The sequence below is a fragment of the Scylla paramamosain genome, chromosome 16 (assembly GCF_035594125.1).
Source record: "Scylla paramamosain isolate STU-SP2022 chromosome 16, ASM3559412v1, whole genome shotgun sequence".
Classification (NCBI taxonomy): Eukaryota; Metazoa; Arthropoda; class Malacostraca; order Decapoda; family Portunidae; genus Scylla; species Scylla paramamosain.
The window spans coordinates 6,255,001-6,272,500 of NC_087166.1; the positions used below are offsets into that span (position 1 = coordinate 6,255,001).

A 17,500-nucleotide genomic window follows, 5' to 3' on the forward strand; every position below is an offset into this window, starting at 1 on the left:
TTATCGTCCAAGAGTAGAGTACAGCTTCATATTTAACCTTTATGGCGGTGGCGGAGGGGAGACTCGAGGGCCAGGAGGAGTGCAAGGTGTCAGGTATCGCAGGACGGTGCAGCGGGAGAACCAAGGGGAAGAAAACGAGGATATGCAGCGTCATATGCACCGTACTGCTATACCTCCTGAAGGGAAGATTGCATGGTGCTCGTAACGGAAAGAATTGGTGATGCATTGTTGTGGGGAAATTGACAATATCGCGATGAAGGACTTAAAGTATTGGTAGAGTACAGGGCACAAGACATTATTTACGCCAATGAAAGATTGAAAAATAACTAAAATACTGAAATATTATACTAGACTGACGAAAAACCGAAAGTATAGCTAAAATAGGATGCAAAACACAATACAAACTAGCAAAGAAGGAGAAAATACCTAAAACACAGTGTAAAATGTATTAAAAACTTATGAATTAAAAAGTAAAGCTAAAATTAGACAAAAAAATACACCTAACGGAGACGAAAAAACAGAGAAAAATAAGGTAAAAACAGGACGAATATTGCGGAAAATATACCATATGTTAACGTACAACTAAAGGAAGGACACTCCAAGTTTATGGTTCTTAAAGGGAAGGATAACGAAGCATGAAAGAGAAAAAAAAATTGTACCGTGAAATAACTCGAGCCGCAAGCGTAGGCCTAAATCTGCGTACTGGTGATTAAGTGTCGCCGCGTGGTGCCGGGAGGACTTATGGCAGCGTGGGGCAAGTAAAGCTCCAGGGATTCCAGCGTGAAGCAAAAATATCGCAGTTGGTCAACACCCGACCCCAGCCAAACCCTGAGGGAACCCAACACCGCCTGCTGCCTTTGTCCCCGTCTCTCTCTCTCTCTCTCTCTCTCTCTCTCTCTCTCTCTCTCTCTCTCTCTCTCTCTCTCTCTCTCTCTGGCTGTGACTTTTCTTTATTATTTCTCCTCTTATTTCTTCTCGGAGATATTAAAATGGAGATTATGGCTAATATTTTATACTGCCGAGCTTGTACAGGTCAATGTTTGAGTTTTCATTAATATTTATATACTGTCAAACTTGGGTGATCTAGTCTTTCGAGCTCTCTCTCTCTCTCTTTCTTCTCTCTCTCTCTCTCTCTCTCTCTCTCTCTCTCTCTCTCCTCTCTCTCTCTCTCTCTCTCTCTCTCTCTCTCTCTCTCTCATCCCGTCTAGCAACCTCCTATTTTCTTCTACGTTTCCATCTCCTCGTTCACTTCCTTGCTACCACATTTTTTTTTTTCAGTGTTCCACAAAACACCCCTTCCACCTCATCATCCCTTCACTCCATTTACTTTAATTTCTATTCCTCCATATTCTCTATACACTCTTGTCCCCATGTCCTTCCTTCACACTGTGCCTCCACACTTACACCACTCCGCCAAAACAAGCATCCAAACTCTGAATAGAAGCCGTAGATTGCACATTATTTCTTTTCCTTTCTACTTTAGTTACTGATTAGTGTAACAAGTGTACTGACGTTAGAGAAGAGTAGTGCCGTGAAAATATACAGCCATATAAACACAATATTTATACCTTCAGTAACAATAAAAGTCATAGAATATAATTTATCTACCTTTTTATACTCTAAGGTAGTTACGTACTTAGTGTAAATATGGTGCTATGAAACTAAACACACTACCAATAACTTAAGGATCTGAAACAATTTGAAATTCTCACGTAAAAATAACCTTACAGCGTCAGGTGGTTACGTCATAAGGGCAGGATGGCGTGGGGACCTCATAAGGGGCATCATTAGTGCAGTTAAGTCCTATATCCCCTTCTTGCCCCCACCCTGCTAGGCTACTCGATACCCTGGCATAAAAAAGGGAGATGATCACACAACACGGTAGTAAGGTGGGGTGAGGGGGGTGAGGGGGGGCGTCATGGGGAGGCTTGAGGGATAAAGGGTCAGGGAGGGTGAGGGAGGGAAGGGAGGGAAGGAGAAAGGGGTGTTGAAGGGACCGTCAAGTGATGGTATAGAGTGGAAAGGATGTTTGGATAAGGGAGGAGTGAGGGAGGGAGTGAGGGAGGGGGTGTGGGGAGTGAGGGTGTGGACAGGAAAGGTGGGAGTTAATTTGGGAGAGTAAGAGATGGTGGTGATGTCAGATAACTTAACCTTATGTGCACAGAAAACGAATATTTATGCTGAGTTGGAGAAGAAGGTTGACGAGTATGAGGAGGAGGAGGAGGAGGAGGAGGAGGAGGAGGAGGAGGAGGAGGAGGAGGAGGAGGAGGAGGAGGAGGAGGAGGTGGTGGTAGGTGGTGGTGAAGAACAAGCACAGGACGAACAACAATAGCAACGACAACAAAAAAAAACAAAAACAAATAAGCAAAGGAATAAAACAAGAAAAACGAGAAGAAAAATAAAAGCATCCCAGACAAACACCACCTAGGAAAAGAAAGAAGAAAACCACAACATACATAAAACCTAAACCACTCCAATTAAAAACCTAACGACTGACATAAGAAGAATTTGCGAGTTATTCATTCTCACCAATCTTCCTGCGAGAACCACTTCCCCTTTGTTGGCGAGACTGATTCTAATGCCGCGTCTCCTCCTTCTCCCGCTGCGAGCCTTAAATATGAATGAGAGTCTCCTTTGCTTTTAAACATGATCTGTGAGAGTCTTGATGGCACGGAGAATATGCTGGGGCCGCCATTAGTAGTAGTGGTGGTGGTGGTGGTGTGCTGCTGCTGCTGGGATACTTTCACGTCGTCTTTGAACATGTGGTTCCTACTTAATCTAATTAATGTAAAAGAGAGAGAGAGAGAGAGAGAGAGAGAGAGAGAGAGAGAGAGAGAGAGAGAGAGAGAGAGAGAGAGAGAGAGAGAGAGAGAGAGAGAGAGAGAGAGAGAGCGTAATTAATCAAACTACAAATTTCCTTATTGATTTCCATCTTTCCTCCTCTATCAGCAGCTTGTCCATTCCTTCCAAAACTTGTACCACATAAATTCGTGAGGAGAAACAAGATGAATTGAATCCTCTTCCTTCCCATCAGCCCTCCACAAGGAAAAAAACAAACACAAAGCCCATTACACTTTTCCCTTCTTACAAACAGTTAAAAATAATAAATAAACAAATACTGGATGTCTGAGTAAAAAAAAGTGGTGATATGATGTTCGATTAGTTGTGGCGGTGAATGTAGTGGTGAAACAGTGACGGACGGGATGGTGTAGGCAGAAATGGTGATGACAGATGACTGGTGAAGATAGTGATGTGATGGTGGTGGACGTGTAGTAAAGGTGAGCAGCGGAGGAATGGCTGACGAGGAGGAGAAAGAGGAGGAAGGTACCAATCCAATAGCGATTCCTCATAAGCGTGACGGTATAGCAGGAGATATATGAGAGGGATGTGGCGGTGAGGGCAGTGAGGCATTGCGTGCGAAGATACCGTAGGGGGGAGGAGGAGGAGGGCAGCTAGGGAGAGGAAGGGTGAAGGGAGGTGTGCGTGAGGCGGTGTCACCCTGGCCCAGCTTGAGGGCTTCACAGACCCGTGTTGCCTTACTGAAGAGGGTTACCAACTGACACGCCCCGCCTTCCTCCCTTGTCCCCCTCTTTCCTCCCTCCCCTTCCCTCCTTTCTTTCTCCTTCCTTTCTCTCTCTACCCTTCCACCTGCCTATCTGCCCGTTCTAATGTCTCCCTCTTCTCTTTTCCTCGTCTCCCTACTCTTCTCTCCTGTCTTTCTCTATTTTTACTTTCCTCCTTTCTCTCTATCCTTCCACATGCTCATTTCCTCTCTCCTGTCTCCCTTCCATCCATCTCTTTCCTCCTTTCTCTTCCCTCCTTTCTTTCTCTCTCCTTCCTATCCCTCTCTACCCTTTCACCTGCTCCGTATCTCCCCCTCTCCTTTCTCCCTCTTATCCACCTCTTTCCTCTCTCCACTTCCCTCCGTTCTCTCTCTCCTTCCTTTTCCTCTCTCCCTCTCTCCTTTCACATGCTTCTCATCTCCCCTCTCATGCCTGTCTCTCTCCTCCCTTCCTCGTCTCCCTTTCCTTTCCTTTATCATCTTCTCTTTCCCTCCAGTCTTTCAATCTTCTTCCTTTCTCTTTCTACCCTTTCAACAGCTCTTCTCTTCTCCTCTCCTCTCCCATGTCTCCATTTCCTCCCATCTCTTACCTGTTCTCCCCTCTTTCCTCTTTTTTTTCACGTTCCCTTCTTCCCCTTCCTTTACTTTTAACTTCCCTCTCCTCTGCTAATTTCTTTTCCTTCCTTCCTTCCTTCCTTCCCCTTCCCCTCTATACCATTCACCTGCTCCTTCTCTTCCATATACATTTCCCCGTTCCTTTCCTACAAATCCACCGAATCATCTCATTCTTTTCTCCTCCTTCCCTCCCCTCACTCACCTTCCACCTGCCTGTCCCTCTCCCCTCTCTGATCCTCCCTTCCCATGTCCCTCCACCCGTCCAGCTCGCTCTCCTCGCCTTCCTCTCACCCAATAAGTAACAAGCCCCGCCTGTCCTTCACTTCTCAGACCTTCCTCAGCTGACAATTATTAATAAGCATTTTCTCCTTCCTCGCCGCGTTCCTTCCCGGAGTCTTCCCTCGTCCGCCCCTCTCAACCTGTATTTCATGTTAATTCCGCACATTACCCATCGTAAATAACGAAGCCACACCCCAGAGCCTCGTATAAAACACACCCTTTAGGAGCGGCACCGCAATAACATAAAACACGTGCAGTGAGATGGCCTGATTAATAAATAAAAGGAAAATTATGCTTGCCGAGGGACGTGGGGCGCTAAGGAGACGCAGGGAGGAAAAAACGAACCCCCGGGGAGGATAATGGAATACTTCAAGATGACATGGCGGATAGGGAGAAGAATCGAGGGCGTCATCATATATATCCCGAGGGGTGGAGATGGGGAGATGCTTGGTTGCGATGTGTGCAGCTGTTGCCTCGTGTTATATGGTAGGTCCGCTGATTGTCATGTTTATAAATGGAGATTAATATGTCGACAAATCATCTGGTTTATATTGCGTTACGTAAAGATTAAGATGTTTATTTTTGATACGGCTGTTTCGAGTTGCCATTTTATAAGTTCAGAGTGTTTTATGTTTATAAATGGAGTAGAAGTTAATAAACAGATAAATCAGTTAAATTTATATTAAGTTACGCATGGAACAAGGAAAATTAATGATGTGATAGATGCAGTTGCCTAAAGTTACACCACAGGTCCAGCCAATTTCACTGATATAAATCGAAGAGAAATTAATAGTGACAAATCATCTACTTTATAGTGACGCAAAGATCAAGAAAACTAAGGAAACTATACATGAAGAAAATTACCAGACACTCCCACTTTGACCAAAACATTCCATACAGTCATCACTCATTTACCCAACTGTACCTTTACCAAGAGGGACAAGACGAGGGACAACAAAAATACATAACCACAACAGAGAGAAGGGGACAGGGGGTCAAGCACTTCCTGACGCGGCGGGGCGGAAGGGGGGGAAGGGGTGGGGATGAGTAAGGAAGAGGGGCGTGAGGGGGAGGATAAGGGGGGCAGGACGGGGAGGGTACAAGTAGGTAGCTCCCCGCAACGTTCCGGAATGAGTTCTCGAGCTCGTCCGCAGCGACCCTCATTGTGTCTAACCACGGCTGTCATCCCGCCCTCCCTCGCCATTTGTCTCTCCCTCAACCTGCCTCAGCCCTTTCTCCTCCTCCTCCTCCTCCTCCTCCTCCTCCTCCTCCTCCTCCTCCTCCTCCTCCTCCTGCTCGCTTCCACCTCCATGTCCCTTCTTCCTCCTCAGACGTCTGCCTCTGTTCTTTTTAGCTCTCCCTTCCGTAGTTCGCCTGTCTAAAAATTCTTCCTGCTTTTTTCTTCGTCTCTCTCTCTCTCTCTCTCTCTCTCTCTCTCTCTCTCTCTCTCTCTCTCTCTCTCTCTCTCTCTCTCTCTCTCTCTCTCTAATCCCCCCGTCCCTCCATTCCTCCCATAGCTGCATTGACCGTTCTTCCTCTTCCCCTTCCTCCCTTTCGCTTCCTCTTCTTTCCTTCTCTTCTGCCTCGCTTCATCTATCTTTTCTTCCTTTCTTCCTCACACCCATCCTTCCTGTTCTCCTTCCCCTTCCTTTTCCTCATTCTCTTCCTCTTTCTGCTCTTCTGCCTCGCTTCATTCATCTTTTCTTCCTCTCTCTCTCTCCGTCACACCCACCCTCCGCCCACCATGGCCATTCATTCTCCTCCCCGCCCACTGTCAGCTCCTCCACCCCGCCCACTATTTTCCCCTCCCTCCCGCCCACCATCACCATCCTCCCTCACGCCCACTTTTTCACCTTCCTCCCGCCCACAGCTCCCAATCTTCCCGCCCACTATTCCTCCTTCCTCTCAACGATTGTTTCCCATTCCTCCTTCCTTGTTTCCTTCTTTTTCATGCACAATTTATCTGTTCCTCTCCCTCTCCCTCTCCCTCTCTCTCTCTCTCTCTCTTCTCTGGAACAACAGTATTACATAAAATCGTGGTAGTTGTTTTTGTCATGAGCTGAGATTACAAGTCTTTTTTTTTTTAAGCGGAATATGAATATGAAACGGAGTGAGTTGTTTGGAGAGAGAGAGAGAGAGAGAGAGAGAGAGAGAGAGAGAGAGAAAGAGAGAGAGAGAGAGAGAGAGAGAGAAAGAGAGAGTTCACTGCAGCTGTACTTTGCTTATTTTTTTTCCTGCTTCCTTTTTTTTTCCCCCTTCTCATTTGCAGGTGTTTATTTCCTCAACGTATATGAGCAGTATTATTGCTTGCTCACGTCTCTACCTTCCTCATGCATCCCCCTCCCTTCCTCCTTTTTATTTACTTTTTCCTCCCCTCCCTTCCTCTCTCTCCCTCTCTCTCCCCTCTCTCCCTCCCTCGCCACCTGCAGTCGCCCTAAAACTTGTCCCGGTTTGTTTACTTTGAAATCGACTTCGCAAAACCGGAATAGAACTTCAAGCAGACTTTCTGGTGAGTGTGATACGAGACGGACGGACACACACACACACACACACACACACACACACACACACACACACACACACACACTGGACACAAAACTGAGTGGAATGTCACTGCCGCCAACAGGAGTGACGCAATAACCGAGGCGCGGGACTTTAAGCTACGTGAGTAATGGCCGCCCGCTAAAGGTAAATTCACAAACAGGGTGGAAGTGTTTGTATGCATGATGGCCCGTGTAAATATACAGTGTTCCGTCCCCGCCTGAGTCCGTCCCCTCTTCCCCCTCTCTTCTCCCTCCTCCTCCTCCTCGTCCTCCTCCTCCTCCTTCCTCTTCCTTCTCTTCCCTCGCCACCTCCGCCTCTCATGTTATGTTTTCCGAATTATTTGTTCAACTAATTGCGCAGAAAATTTAGCTCATGACTGATGAAGTTATATGGTTTATTAATTAATTACAATGAGGGTAGTATATTGTTATTCTTTCAGTCATTCATATGCGCCGACACGTTCACGCAGGCACACACATACATACATACATACATACACACACACACACACACACACACACACACACACACACACATTATGAAACGATTTTTTTTCTCTATATTTTTTACGCAAACTCAATCCTCTTTCTCTTCCATCTCCTCAAAGCCTCTCCCTCGCTGGCCTGCGCAAAATGAATTAACTATAAAGTATTTTGATGAGGCAATGCAGCAAAAATTATGCAGTTCAGTTTCGCATTTCAGAACAAAATGAAAAGTGAAACAATAAAGATGACTCAAAAAAAAGGAGAAGAGAAAAAAAATTAAGATATTCAATATACTGACTAAGATTTACAACCATGATACATAAAAAAATAAGCCGTCTACAGATCCTGAGTGACTTTAGACGAAGTAAAACATAAAAAAAAAAAAGTGAAGTATATGCGTTTTTTAATCTCACGAACTACACGTACATTAAAATAAGTCCCTGGACATTGACTGGGCGTAGTAAAAGCCTGTATTATTAACTACGGCACCATATATAAAATGGAACATACCGCCGGTCACTTATTACAGGTGAAGTATTTCCAGGTGCCGTGATGAAATTCCCCAATCAACTTAATGCGTCAAACCTTACGAGTCTGAATATCAATTAATGTCATCAAAGGGTTTTTCTTTTTTTAATTATCATACGAGTAATTTCACCTTCCAGTCACCCGTCACCGGATTCATAAAATTACACAAACACATTTCCGTTCCAATTTGTTCGCGATATTTTCTCAGACGAAGACTATGAAGACGATAATCCTTCTTACGAACAGGCTACCTAACATTTATCACCAACAAGATTATAACGTTCCTTTGAGTCAAATAATCCCACACACACACACACACACACACACACACACACACACACACACACACAAAGCCAGCAGCTTAGTAGTATCTTTCCATAATCCCCTTGTTTGTCACAGTTTAGCAATGCAATCAAAACATACGCACCCTACATTAATTCCACACACCAGTGATACGAGTACTAAAGGGGTCAGAGGTGGCGCGGGGAAGAAGCATTAAGGGAGAAAGAAAAAGCAGATTACTCCATTATAGAAGCACGGAGAAGAGAGTAAAGGTGGAAGGTAAGGAAGGCAATGTTTTGGCGAGAAATAGATGACGGAGAATAGATAGGATAGAGTCAATATGAGAAATAGAACTGCAGGAGGTTACCATGCATAGTAAGAGATATGTGACTGGAAAGGGGGTGGGGTTGATAGGAAGATACAGAAAGGGACTATTTGGCGAGAAATTAGATGACGGAGTACAGACAGAAGGAAAGGGAATCAATACAAGAATAACTTACTGCAGGAGGTTAATATGCATAGAGGAATATGTGAGAATAAAGGGATATGATAAGAAAGTACAGAAAGGCAGTGTTTGGCGTGGTAACAGACGATGGAGTATAATAATAGGAACAAATCTTAATGTAGTAAGTTAATATGTATAGTAACAGAGATATGAAGGAAAACGATGATGATATGAAGGTAAAGGAAGGTACAGGAACGTATAAGGTGAGGGAGTGTGGACATGACGTGATGCAGTAAAGGTGAGGGACTAAAAATACTACGTCAGGTTGGTAGACATAGAGGTAGGGGAGAACGGTGCACGGTAGACAGGTAGGAAAGGCAGAACAGATCAAAATATGAGGAGAGGGAAACATGATTGAGGCTTAGAATTGTATATGGGAAACAGAAGGTTAATAGACAATGCTGTGACGATCATAGGGAGAGAAGATAAAGGGGTAAGGGAACATGATAAGCAGGTACAGATGGACAGTAGCTGGCAAGATATGAACCGAAGAATTCAGGGTACGGAAATCAAGCTGAAAGACAGAAGATGGTACAGGTTGTTAATACAATAAGAAATAAAAAAGAGGTTGTTGGGAGAGAAACAATAAATAAGGAAGTGAAAGACAAAATACTGAAAAAAAGAAGGGGAATACCTGAAGCCATCATCACTAGACACTTTTATGGAACAGTTAATTAACGTGAGTGGTATTATATACATTTTCTTTTAATCTAATTAGAATACTAAACAAGCTGATCACCTGGGATAAAAATACACACTCGAGTGAATGAATAAAAATGCTAAGTTTTCCTTCCTTCCTTCCTCTCGCATAAGTTATTGACAAAATCCACAAACGCCACTGCAACTTTAATCCACTTTTCCACATAGACAAAGGAAGCCACCACCACACACCCTACTACCCTTCCATTCACCCACCTACACACACATCCACCCACCCACACACCTACTAGAGGCCCTCGTTGTTCTGTCAAATTTACAGCCAATCAATTTTCATTTTTCCACATTTTCTTGGCGCGACAAAAGTGTTGGTTCCGCTTTGTTTCAGCGAGACGGGGAGTTTGAGGAAGCGCCGCAGCGGGACTGTTAAGGCGGGACGTGTCATCAGAAGTGCGTGCAAGAAATATTGTGTGGAGAGGACAAGGGGACGAAAGTACGGAACAGTAGGAAGTATGATAAGGTACAAAGAGACAAAGGGAGAGGAAGATATAGGGGAAGAGAGAGAGATTTAACGGAGACAAAGTAAGACATGGGAGGATACTGTAAGGAACGAGAGGGTAATGAAGGAAGGAAGGAAGTAGTGGGAGGAGAAGTATGATAAGGTACAAAGAGACAGAGGGAGGGAAGGATAAAGGGAAAGAGAAAGGGAAATTTAACGGAGACAGAGTAAGGCAGGGGAGAACACAGGAAGGGAAGAGAGAGTAGTGCAAGGGTGACAAGGGAGGGAAAGGCATGGGGAGTGGGGGAAGATAACGGTGGAGAGTAAGAAAGATTGAACAGGGAGACAAGGGGTTGAGACAGGGGAGAATAATGCCTGGAAGGGACGAGGGGAGGCGAGTAATAGGAAGAACGAGGTAAGAAGAGACAAGGGAAATAGAGATAAAGGGAGTGGAAGGAGGATGTAGCAGAGAGACAAGAATTTGGCAGGGATGAAGGGAGAAAACGCCATGAAGGAACAAGGTACAACAGTAGATGGAGATATGTTTAACAAGAGGAAAAGAGGCAGGGGGGAAGAAATAAAGGGAGAGAAGAGAAACGATTTAACAAGAAGACAAGGAGGAGAGTGAGGCAGGGAGGCAAAAGCAGAGGGGACAGGGAAGACAAAATAACAGGACATTATGTGACAAAGTAAGAAGAGGTAGGAAGGGAAAGAAAAATAAAGGGGTAGAAAGGAAATTTAACAGAGACAAGGAGGTGAAGGGTGAGGCAGGGAAGAGAGAGAGAGAGAGAGAGAGAGAGAGAGAGAGAGAGAGAGAGAGAGAGAGAGAGAGAGAGAGAGAGAGAGAGAGAGAGAGAGAGAGAGAGAGAGAAGGTAGGAAAAGGTAAGGAGAGGAGATAGAAGAGATTTTAACACTGAGACAAGGAGGTGAAAGGTGAAGCAGGGGAGTGGTGAGAAGGACTGACAGGGGGGCATGGTGTGAGAAAGAGAGCAGTAGTAAGACGGGATACGAATAGGTAGGAAGAAGTAGGGAATGAGAGAGGAGAGATTTAACATAGAGACAAGGAGGTGAAGGGTGAAGCAGAGGGAGTGGGAAGGGTGACAGGGAGCAGGGTGTGTATGATCAAAGCGGCCTTGTTAGTAGCAGCAGCAGAGGGAGTCTAAACATGATAACCCTGTGCCCCTCGCGACCAGCCCCTCTCCCTCTTATTGCTTCTGCTGTCGCCTTCCATTTCGCGTCTCCTTCACCATATATGATTTATCACGCCAAAGTTTCTCCGCTTGGGAACTCTCGCTCGCGTCTGCCTGAACTCCGAATAACACTCAAGTATGTTCCTGTCGTGTCTGATCTTCCAGCATTACATTACACAAGGAAATTTTACAGAAACAAGGTAAAGTAATATGAATGAGTGGTAGTACAATGAGAGTTGATGTTATGTGGTGGTGGTGGTAAGTGAGGTGAGGTTCTTGCAAGGGGTGGAGTGGAGAGCAGCTGGGAGGCGTAATGTGGAAGAGACGTACGTTTGTTTGAAGAGTGGATGCCTTGTGTACATAACAGAGGAGCAGGAGTGATGTGGATGTGTAGGATGGTGATGGATGGGTGTGTATGGTGAAGTATGGGTTTGTATGGTGGAAGAAGGGGTGGTATGATGGAAAGGGATGAATATGTATGGTTGGAAATGAGTTTGCATGGTAGAGATCGAGTTTCCAATGTGGTGATTGAGTTTGCGTTGAAGATAAGTTTGTATGAGCGAAGGATAAATAGAGACGGTGAGGGAAAAGTTTGTATGGTGGAAAAAAAATACGTTTGTGCGACAGATGGAAAGTTTATATAGTGAAGAAAGGTATGTACAGTGGAATATGTATGGTGGAAAGGTTTATATTGTGAAGGACGGCAAGTCTACAACGTGGAGACCAAGTCTGTATGGTGAAGGATGAACTTGCACCACGAAAGGTAAGTCGATATGGTGTTGAAGCTTAAGTTTCCTACCTAATGAGCATTCCAAGCTACACGCACTTCAAACCAACACGATGCAACAAACTGAACGCTCAAACACACTTCACCTATAACATTCCAAGATGCCCTTAAGACCAATCACTAAAACCAACCCACATTTATCTCTGCAAACCAAGAAATCACCATTGCAAATCATATATGGTGAAGGAGACGCGGAGTGGGAGGCGACAGCAGAAGCAATAAGAGGGACAAGAAGATTACCTAAAGACCAATCATTATAATCAACCCACCTTCATCTCCGCAAACCAAGGAATCACCACTGCACGTAAAAAATAAAGACCAACGCATCGACACACACCAATCACACATTCGTTTCGACAAACACGTTCTTCCGGGAATCGAGGTGGAGTGACATCGGACTCAAGACACGTGGAGAGAGAAAGCAAGAGAGAGTGTGAGAGTGAGTCAGGTAATGAGTTCAGGGGGGGGAGATTTAATCAATGATGACCACGACGCGGACGAACACAACTAATGAAACTCCTCCGAGGCTTCCACACAAACTTTATCACGCGCCTCTCGTATTTCTCAACTTTTAAAACGCGGGTATTATTACATGACGTGTATATTTGTTGCATCACGTCCTCAGTGTGACTCAAATGGCTATGGGGATACAACTTTCTCACTTACGCATGTTTGAATGAAAAAAAAATGAAGACTCGTGCTGTTGTCCAAGTGAAAAAAGATCTGTTATGAATATGAGAGAGAGAGAGAGAGAGAGAGAGAGAGAGAGAGAGAGAGAGAGAGAGAGAGAGAGAGAGAGAGAGAGAGAGAGAGAGAGAGAGAGAGAGAGAGAGAGAGAGAGAGAGAGAGACTAACACAACTAAGCTCGCCACAACGACAATCATCAGTAACATCATCACTTAAAAAATCATTTGAGACGAACACGAGACTGAAAACAAAACCTAAGCCTCTCCAATTCCCTCCTCTACACACATCACCCCTACGTGCTCCATCCATACCCCTTTCCTATCCTTTCCTTACCCACTCCTATACACACCCTATATTTCCAACACTGTTACTGGCACAGCTTCCCTCATCTCTAAACAAGTATCCGTATTTTTACATGCTTTAGGTCTATTTCCAAAGGCCAGACATGAATGATTAGTTTCCTTACCCTTTTTCACTCTTAAACATGCACCTTGACTTCCAACACTGTCTCTCGTCCCTAAAGTGGCAGCAGTATTTTGAAACACTTCAGGACTATTTTCAAAGGACACAGACATGGGTAATTAGTTTTTAAAAGATGTAATTTCAACTAATGGTGCAGAATTCTCATTAAACTACAGCTAGAATCACGAAAAAAACACTCTTTTAAAAACTGCACCCTCCACCAAACATGCATAATGACATTTAAAAGGTGTTATTTCCACAACTGAGGCAGAATCCTTATTAATGTACCACTAAAATCATGAAAAAAAATCATTATCTCCACTTACAATGCAAAATCTTTCCTAAACCATATCTAGAATCACGAAAAAAACATCCTTTGAAAGCCACACCTTCCATCCGAGACTATTAATGGCAGAGATAAGACGCTAGCACACTTGAGAATGCGATCCCCTGAGTGTTGCGTGGCCGAAAACTCGTCTTGGGGGTTGTGGTGATGCTTACTTTCCTAATGCATTTCCCGGCCGGACCTTCCTGATTTAAGAGCCGTCACAGTGCCTATTGTGTGCATTCATGTGCGGACCTCTTGATCCTAAATGCTACACGTGTACTCCTCGGTTTCTTCACGCACACGGACGCACGCACACGGACGCTTGGGGAGAATGAGAGAAGCCATGTAAGGATAATGAAAAGAGGGAGTCGCGATAATTTTGGAGAGAATAGAAATCATGTAAGACGATAATAAAAGGAGGGAGAGTGCGTATTTAGAAGAGAGGACAGAGAACGTGTAATGATGATGATGAAGAAACAAAAGACAGAAGGGGGATGATGCATAATAGACAAGAGAGAAAAACTTGGACACGATAATCAGACGCGATAGTCGAGAAAGGATAAACGTGGATAAACGCAAACACACCAGTGATAAAAGGATGAAAGCGAGAGGGGAATAAAAAATTAAAAAAAATAAAAACATAGAGAAACAAAAATACGAAGAAAGAAAGAAGACAAACAGAAAAGACAAATATAAGCACAAATACTGAGAAACCTAGAGATAAACACAACCGAATACGTGAAGAGGAACAAAAGGGCGGAAGCTTTAAATACAAACAGGAGGAAACGACAAAAGGAAGGAAAATTATGATGATGAATGTGATGCGGTGGTAAAAGCAAGCTCCCTCCCACAGGAAGCTTATAAAAAGAACACAGTGATAATGAAGGGTAAAGGATAATCCTATGATGAGACGTGTGGGGGAGAGAATGACAGCAAAAAGGAAGATGGAAATAATAGAGCAAAAGGTGAGGCGAGGGAGGGAGGATAATAATAATAGGGTAAGTGACTGATGGTGTATGGGAGGAAGCGATAGAGATGGATGACTCACTGATGGAAGAGAAGGAAGAGGAGTAGCCAAGCGCATCTTCCTCCTCCTCCTCCTCCTCCTCCTCCTCCTCCTCCTCCTTCCACAAATATGAAAGATAATGGCGTTGATAGTAGATGGATGGGAGAGGAGGGAGAGTGAGGAATGAAGTAAAGGGAGATAAATGAATGGGGAGAGTGAAAGATGCGAGTATGTGTAGTAACAGGAGATGGATGAATGAGTAAGTGAATAAATGAATGAATGGAAGGAAGGAATGGAGATGGAGAATTTTTTTTTTTTTTTTAGCGATATTATACGAGTAGTGAGAAATGTATTACTTTATAAGTGGATGAATAACAGTGAAAAAAAAAAAAATGGAAGCCTGAGAGACAAACTTAATAGAAAGAATAAATTTGATATGAAAGATGAACCAAGCTCGCTCTCGCTCTCTCTCTCTCAGGACCACCAGACAAGGAAACGCGTGAGGGGCGAGACTAAAAGCAACACCAAAACGCAACACACGAAAATGAAAACCTGAAAACAGACATCAGATTAACACACGTCATGCTTTTCACTCCAGACTCCACAATGCAGGAGAACATTACCTCAGGAAGATAATGCTGTGTGGTCCTGCTCCTCCTCCTCTTCTTCCCTAACCACCACCACCTCCACCTCCTCCTCCTCCTCCTCCTCGTTTTCTTCTTCACTCCGTCACTGATTACACTCATGTTTATATTCCCCTTCTTTTACTCCTCCTCCTCGTCATTTTTCTTCACCTATCGCATTCCCCCCTCGCCCCCCCCCCCCCTCTCTCTCTCTCTCTCTCTCTCTCTCTCTCTCTCTCTCTCTCTCTCTCTCTCTCTCTCTCTCTCTCTCTCTCTCATATTTCGCCCGCAAGGAAGAGAAATTGCGGGCAAACGATGAAATAACATTAATTAGCAAGCACTTCCACCGCTATCAGTCAAACAATAAACAAAAACTACCATTCTATTAGTTCCTTATTGTGGCGGTGATAAATTAGGCGCATTTAGAACCCCCCAAGGCTAATTTATAAGCGGCCAGGTAATTTAAAGAGGCAATTTGTCATAGGTGTCCTTCACGCTTGATGTGACGTGACGGGCGCGACTCACCGGCCTGTCAGTCAGGCGTTACTCAGCAAGGGAATTAAGGTAAAGATTGTAGGCAGTAAATATGACCAATGGTGATATTACGCGCCGCTCTTCTTCCTAATTTTCCCACATTAATATTCGTCTCTTTATCTCGTTTCCTCTTTTAGCTGAGTTTTTTTTTTTTCTTTTCTTTTGTCTGTCTCGTTCTCTCTCTTTTTCCGTTGTGCTGGTTCCGTAAAATGTTTGGTTATTAATGAGTCGAGTAGGTGTTTCTCTCTCTCTCTCTCTCTCTCTCTCTCTCTCTCTCTCTCTCTCTCTCTCTCTCTCTCTCTCTCTCTCTCTCTCTCTCTCTCTCTCTCTCTCTCTCTCTCTCTAAGCGAGTGTTTTAAGCTTTCCCTCCCGTAACATCAATCAACGCATTCCATCTTTGCAGGAAAAAAAAGTATTATACGGTCCCTCCCCTTCTTGCTCGTCACTTTGCAACACTCGTATAAACAAGAAAGTCACCCCTATGTTTACAGCACAGCCAGCCACCCACACACACACGCGGTATTTTTATGCATTACAGATCTTTCACCAGGTAACATTATTCCTCGTACCTTCTGCTCATGTTAACTACTTTTACTACCTTATAAGTCTACCTGAGACCCTCCTTGACCTGCCTCAATATAGCTCAGTTGCACGCACGCACGCACGCACACACACACACACACACTCGCAAACTGACACAGCCCAGGACCCACCAACCGCTCCTTCTGTATCCTTAGAGTCCCTTCACCCTCCTAGGATTTCCCGTTATCCCCAGGACCTCCCACGACCCTCCAAATTGACACGCCCCTATGACCTTCTCACCAAGGCACCCACCCACGCCCTACCGTTCCTCAAGCGTCACGCCACGACTCTGGTTCTTAATAGGCAGAACCGCCCCCAAGGACCTCACCTCGACTCCACAACCCTCTCGGAGTCTGCACCTCATCTCGCCCCCTCAGAATCCTCAAGCACCTCTCTTCCTGTCGCCACCCACACCCACACCAGCCTCCTCACGTACTCGAACCGTCGTGCCGATGATGTGAGTTAAGAATACAACACGGGAGTTCCTAAGCTCCTCTCTAAAGCTCCTTTCATCCTACACCTAACCTAAACCCGCTCTCTACCTTCTCTCCTCCTCCTCCTCCACCTCCTCTTCCTCCCTTTGCCCCTTCCCTTCCCTTTGCCCCTTTTCCTTCTCCCTTCAACCTCCCGGATCGGGTTACATAGGGGTGGCGCTCAACTGTCGCCTCAGCACCCGCCTCTCTGCAAACTTATAATTACATCGCCGTAATGAGGAACACCCGACGCCCGTACAGCGGAGGGTGGTAGGGCGGTGGTGAGGCGGCCCTGCACTGCACCTCCTCCAAATCCGACCGCAAATTAACAAACTACAGCTAAGAATGTCCCAGAATTTGTGTTCGGACTTTATAAGGGTAGCAAGACTGTTTCAAGTGGGTTAGTTTACTAGTTCTCGTGTGTGTGTGTGTGTGTGTGTGTGTGTGTGTGTGTGTGTGTGTGTGTGTGTGTGTGTGTACCCTGCAAGCGTCTCCTTCACGGGTTACTGAACGGTTAAGAAACATGATAAATTATCAAACGAAGTTTTGCATAATTATCATGACCTTCCATTCGCTCGTCTCAAATTATACCAAAAATGTTTGAACCACACAATTACCAGGGAAATGTCTATGCGTGGAAGTAACCTTTAGCACATAAAAATAATCCATTACGACGAGGGAACAACGCACATTATAGAATACAACGGGTGATTCAATTATATTCTGCTTTTACATTTAGTTCTGATTTTCACCCCGACACAACACCCGCCACTAACATCGAGCACTCCTCCAATATCGGCAGCTTGTCTACATGTCGGCGGTCACCCCAGGCACCCTTCACCCCGGGAGGGAACCCAACAACACCTTGCCA

At 44.8% G+C, this 17,500-nt stretch overlaps 1 protein-coding gene across 1 annotated transcript in view; it reads left to right on the forward strand.

Annotated features, from left to right (window-relative positions):
* Positions 1-17,500, forward strand: part of LOC135107841 (soluble scavenger receptor cysteine-rich domain-containing protein SSC5D-like) — a 20,000-nt gene that overhangs the window by 2,023 nt on the left and 477 nt on the right. The window contains exon 2 of the mRNA XM_064018127.1: positions 16,350-16,613. Within this exon, the coding sequence (XP_063874197.1) occupies positions 16,350-16,613 (264 nt within the window). The remainder of the gene's footprint in view (positions 1-16,349; positions 16,614-17,500) is intronic.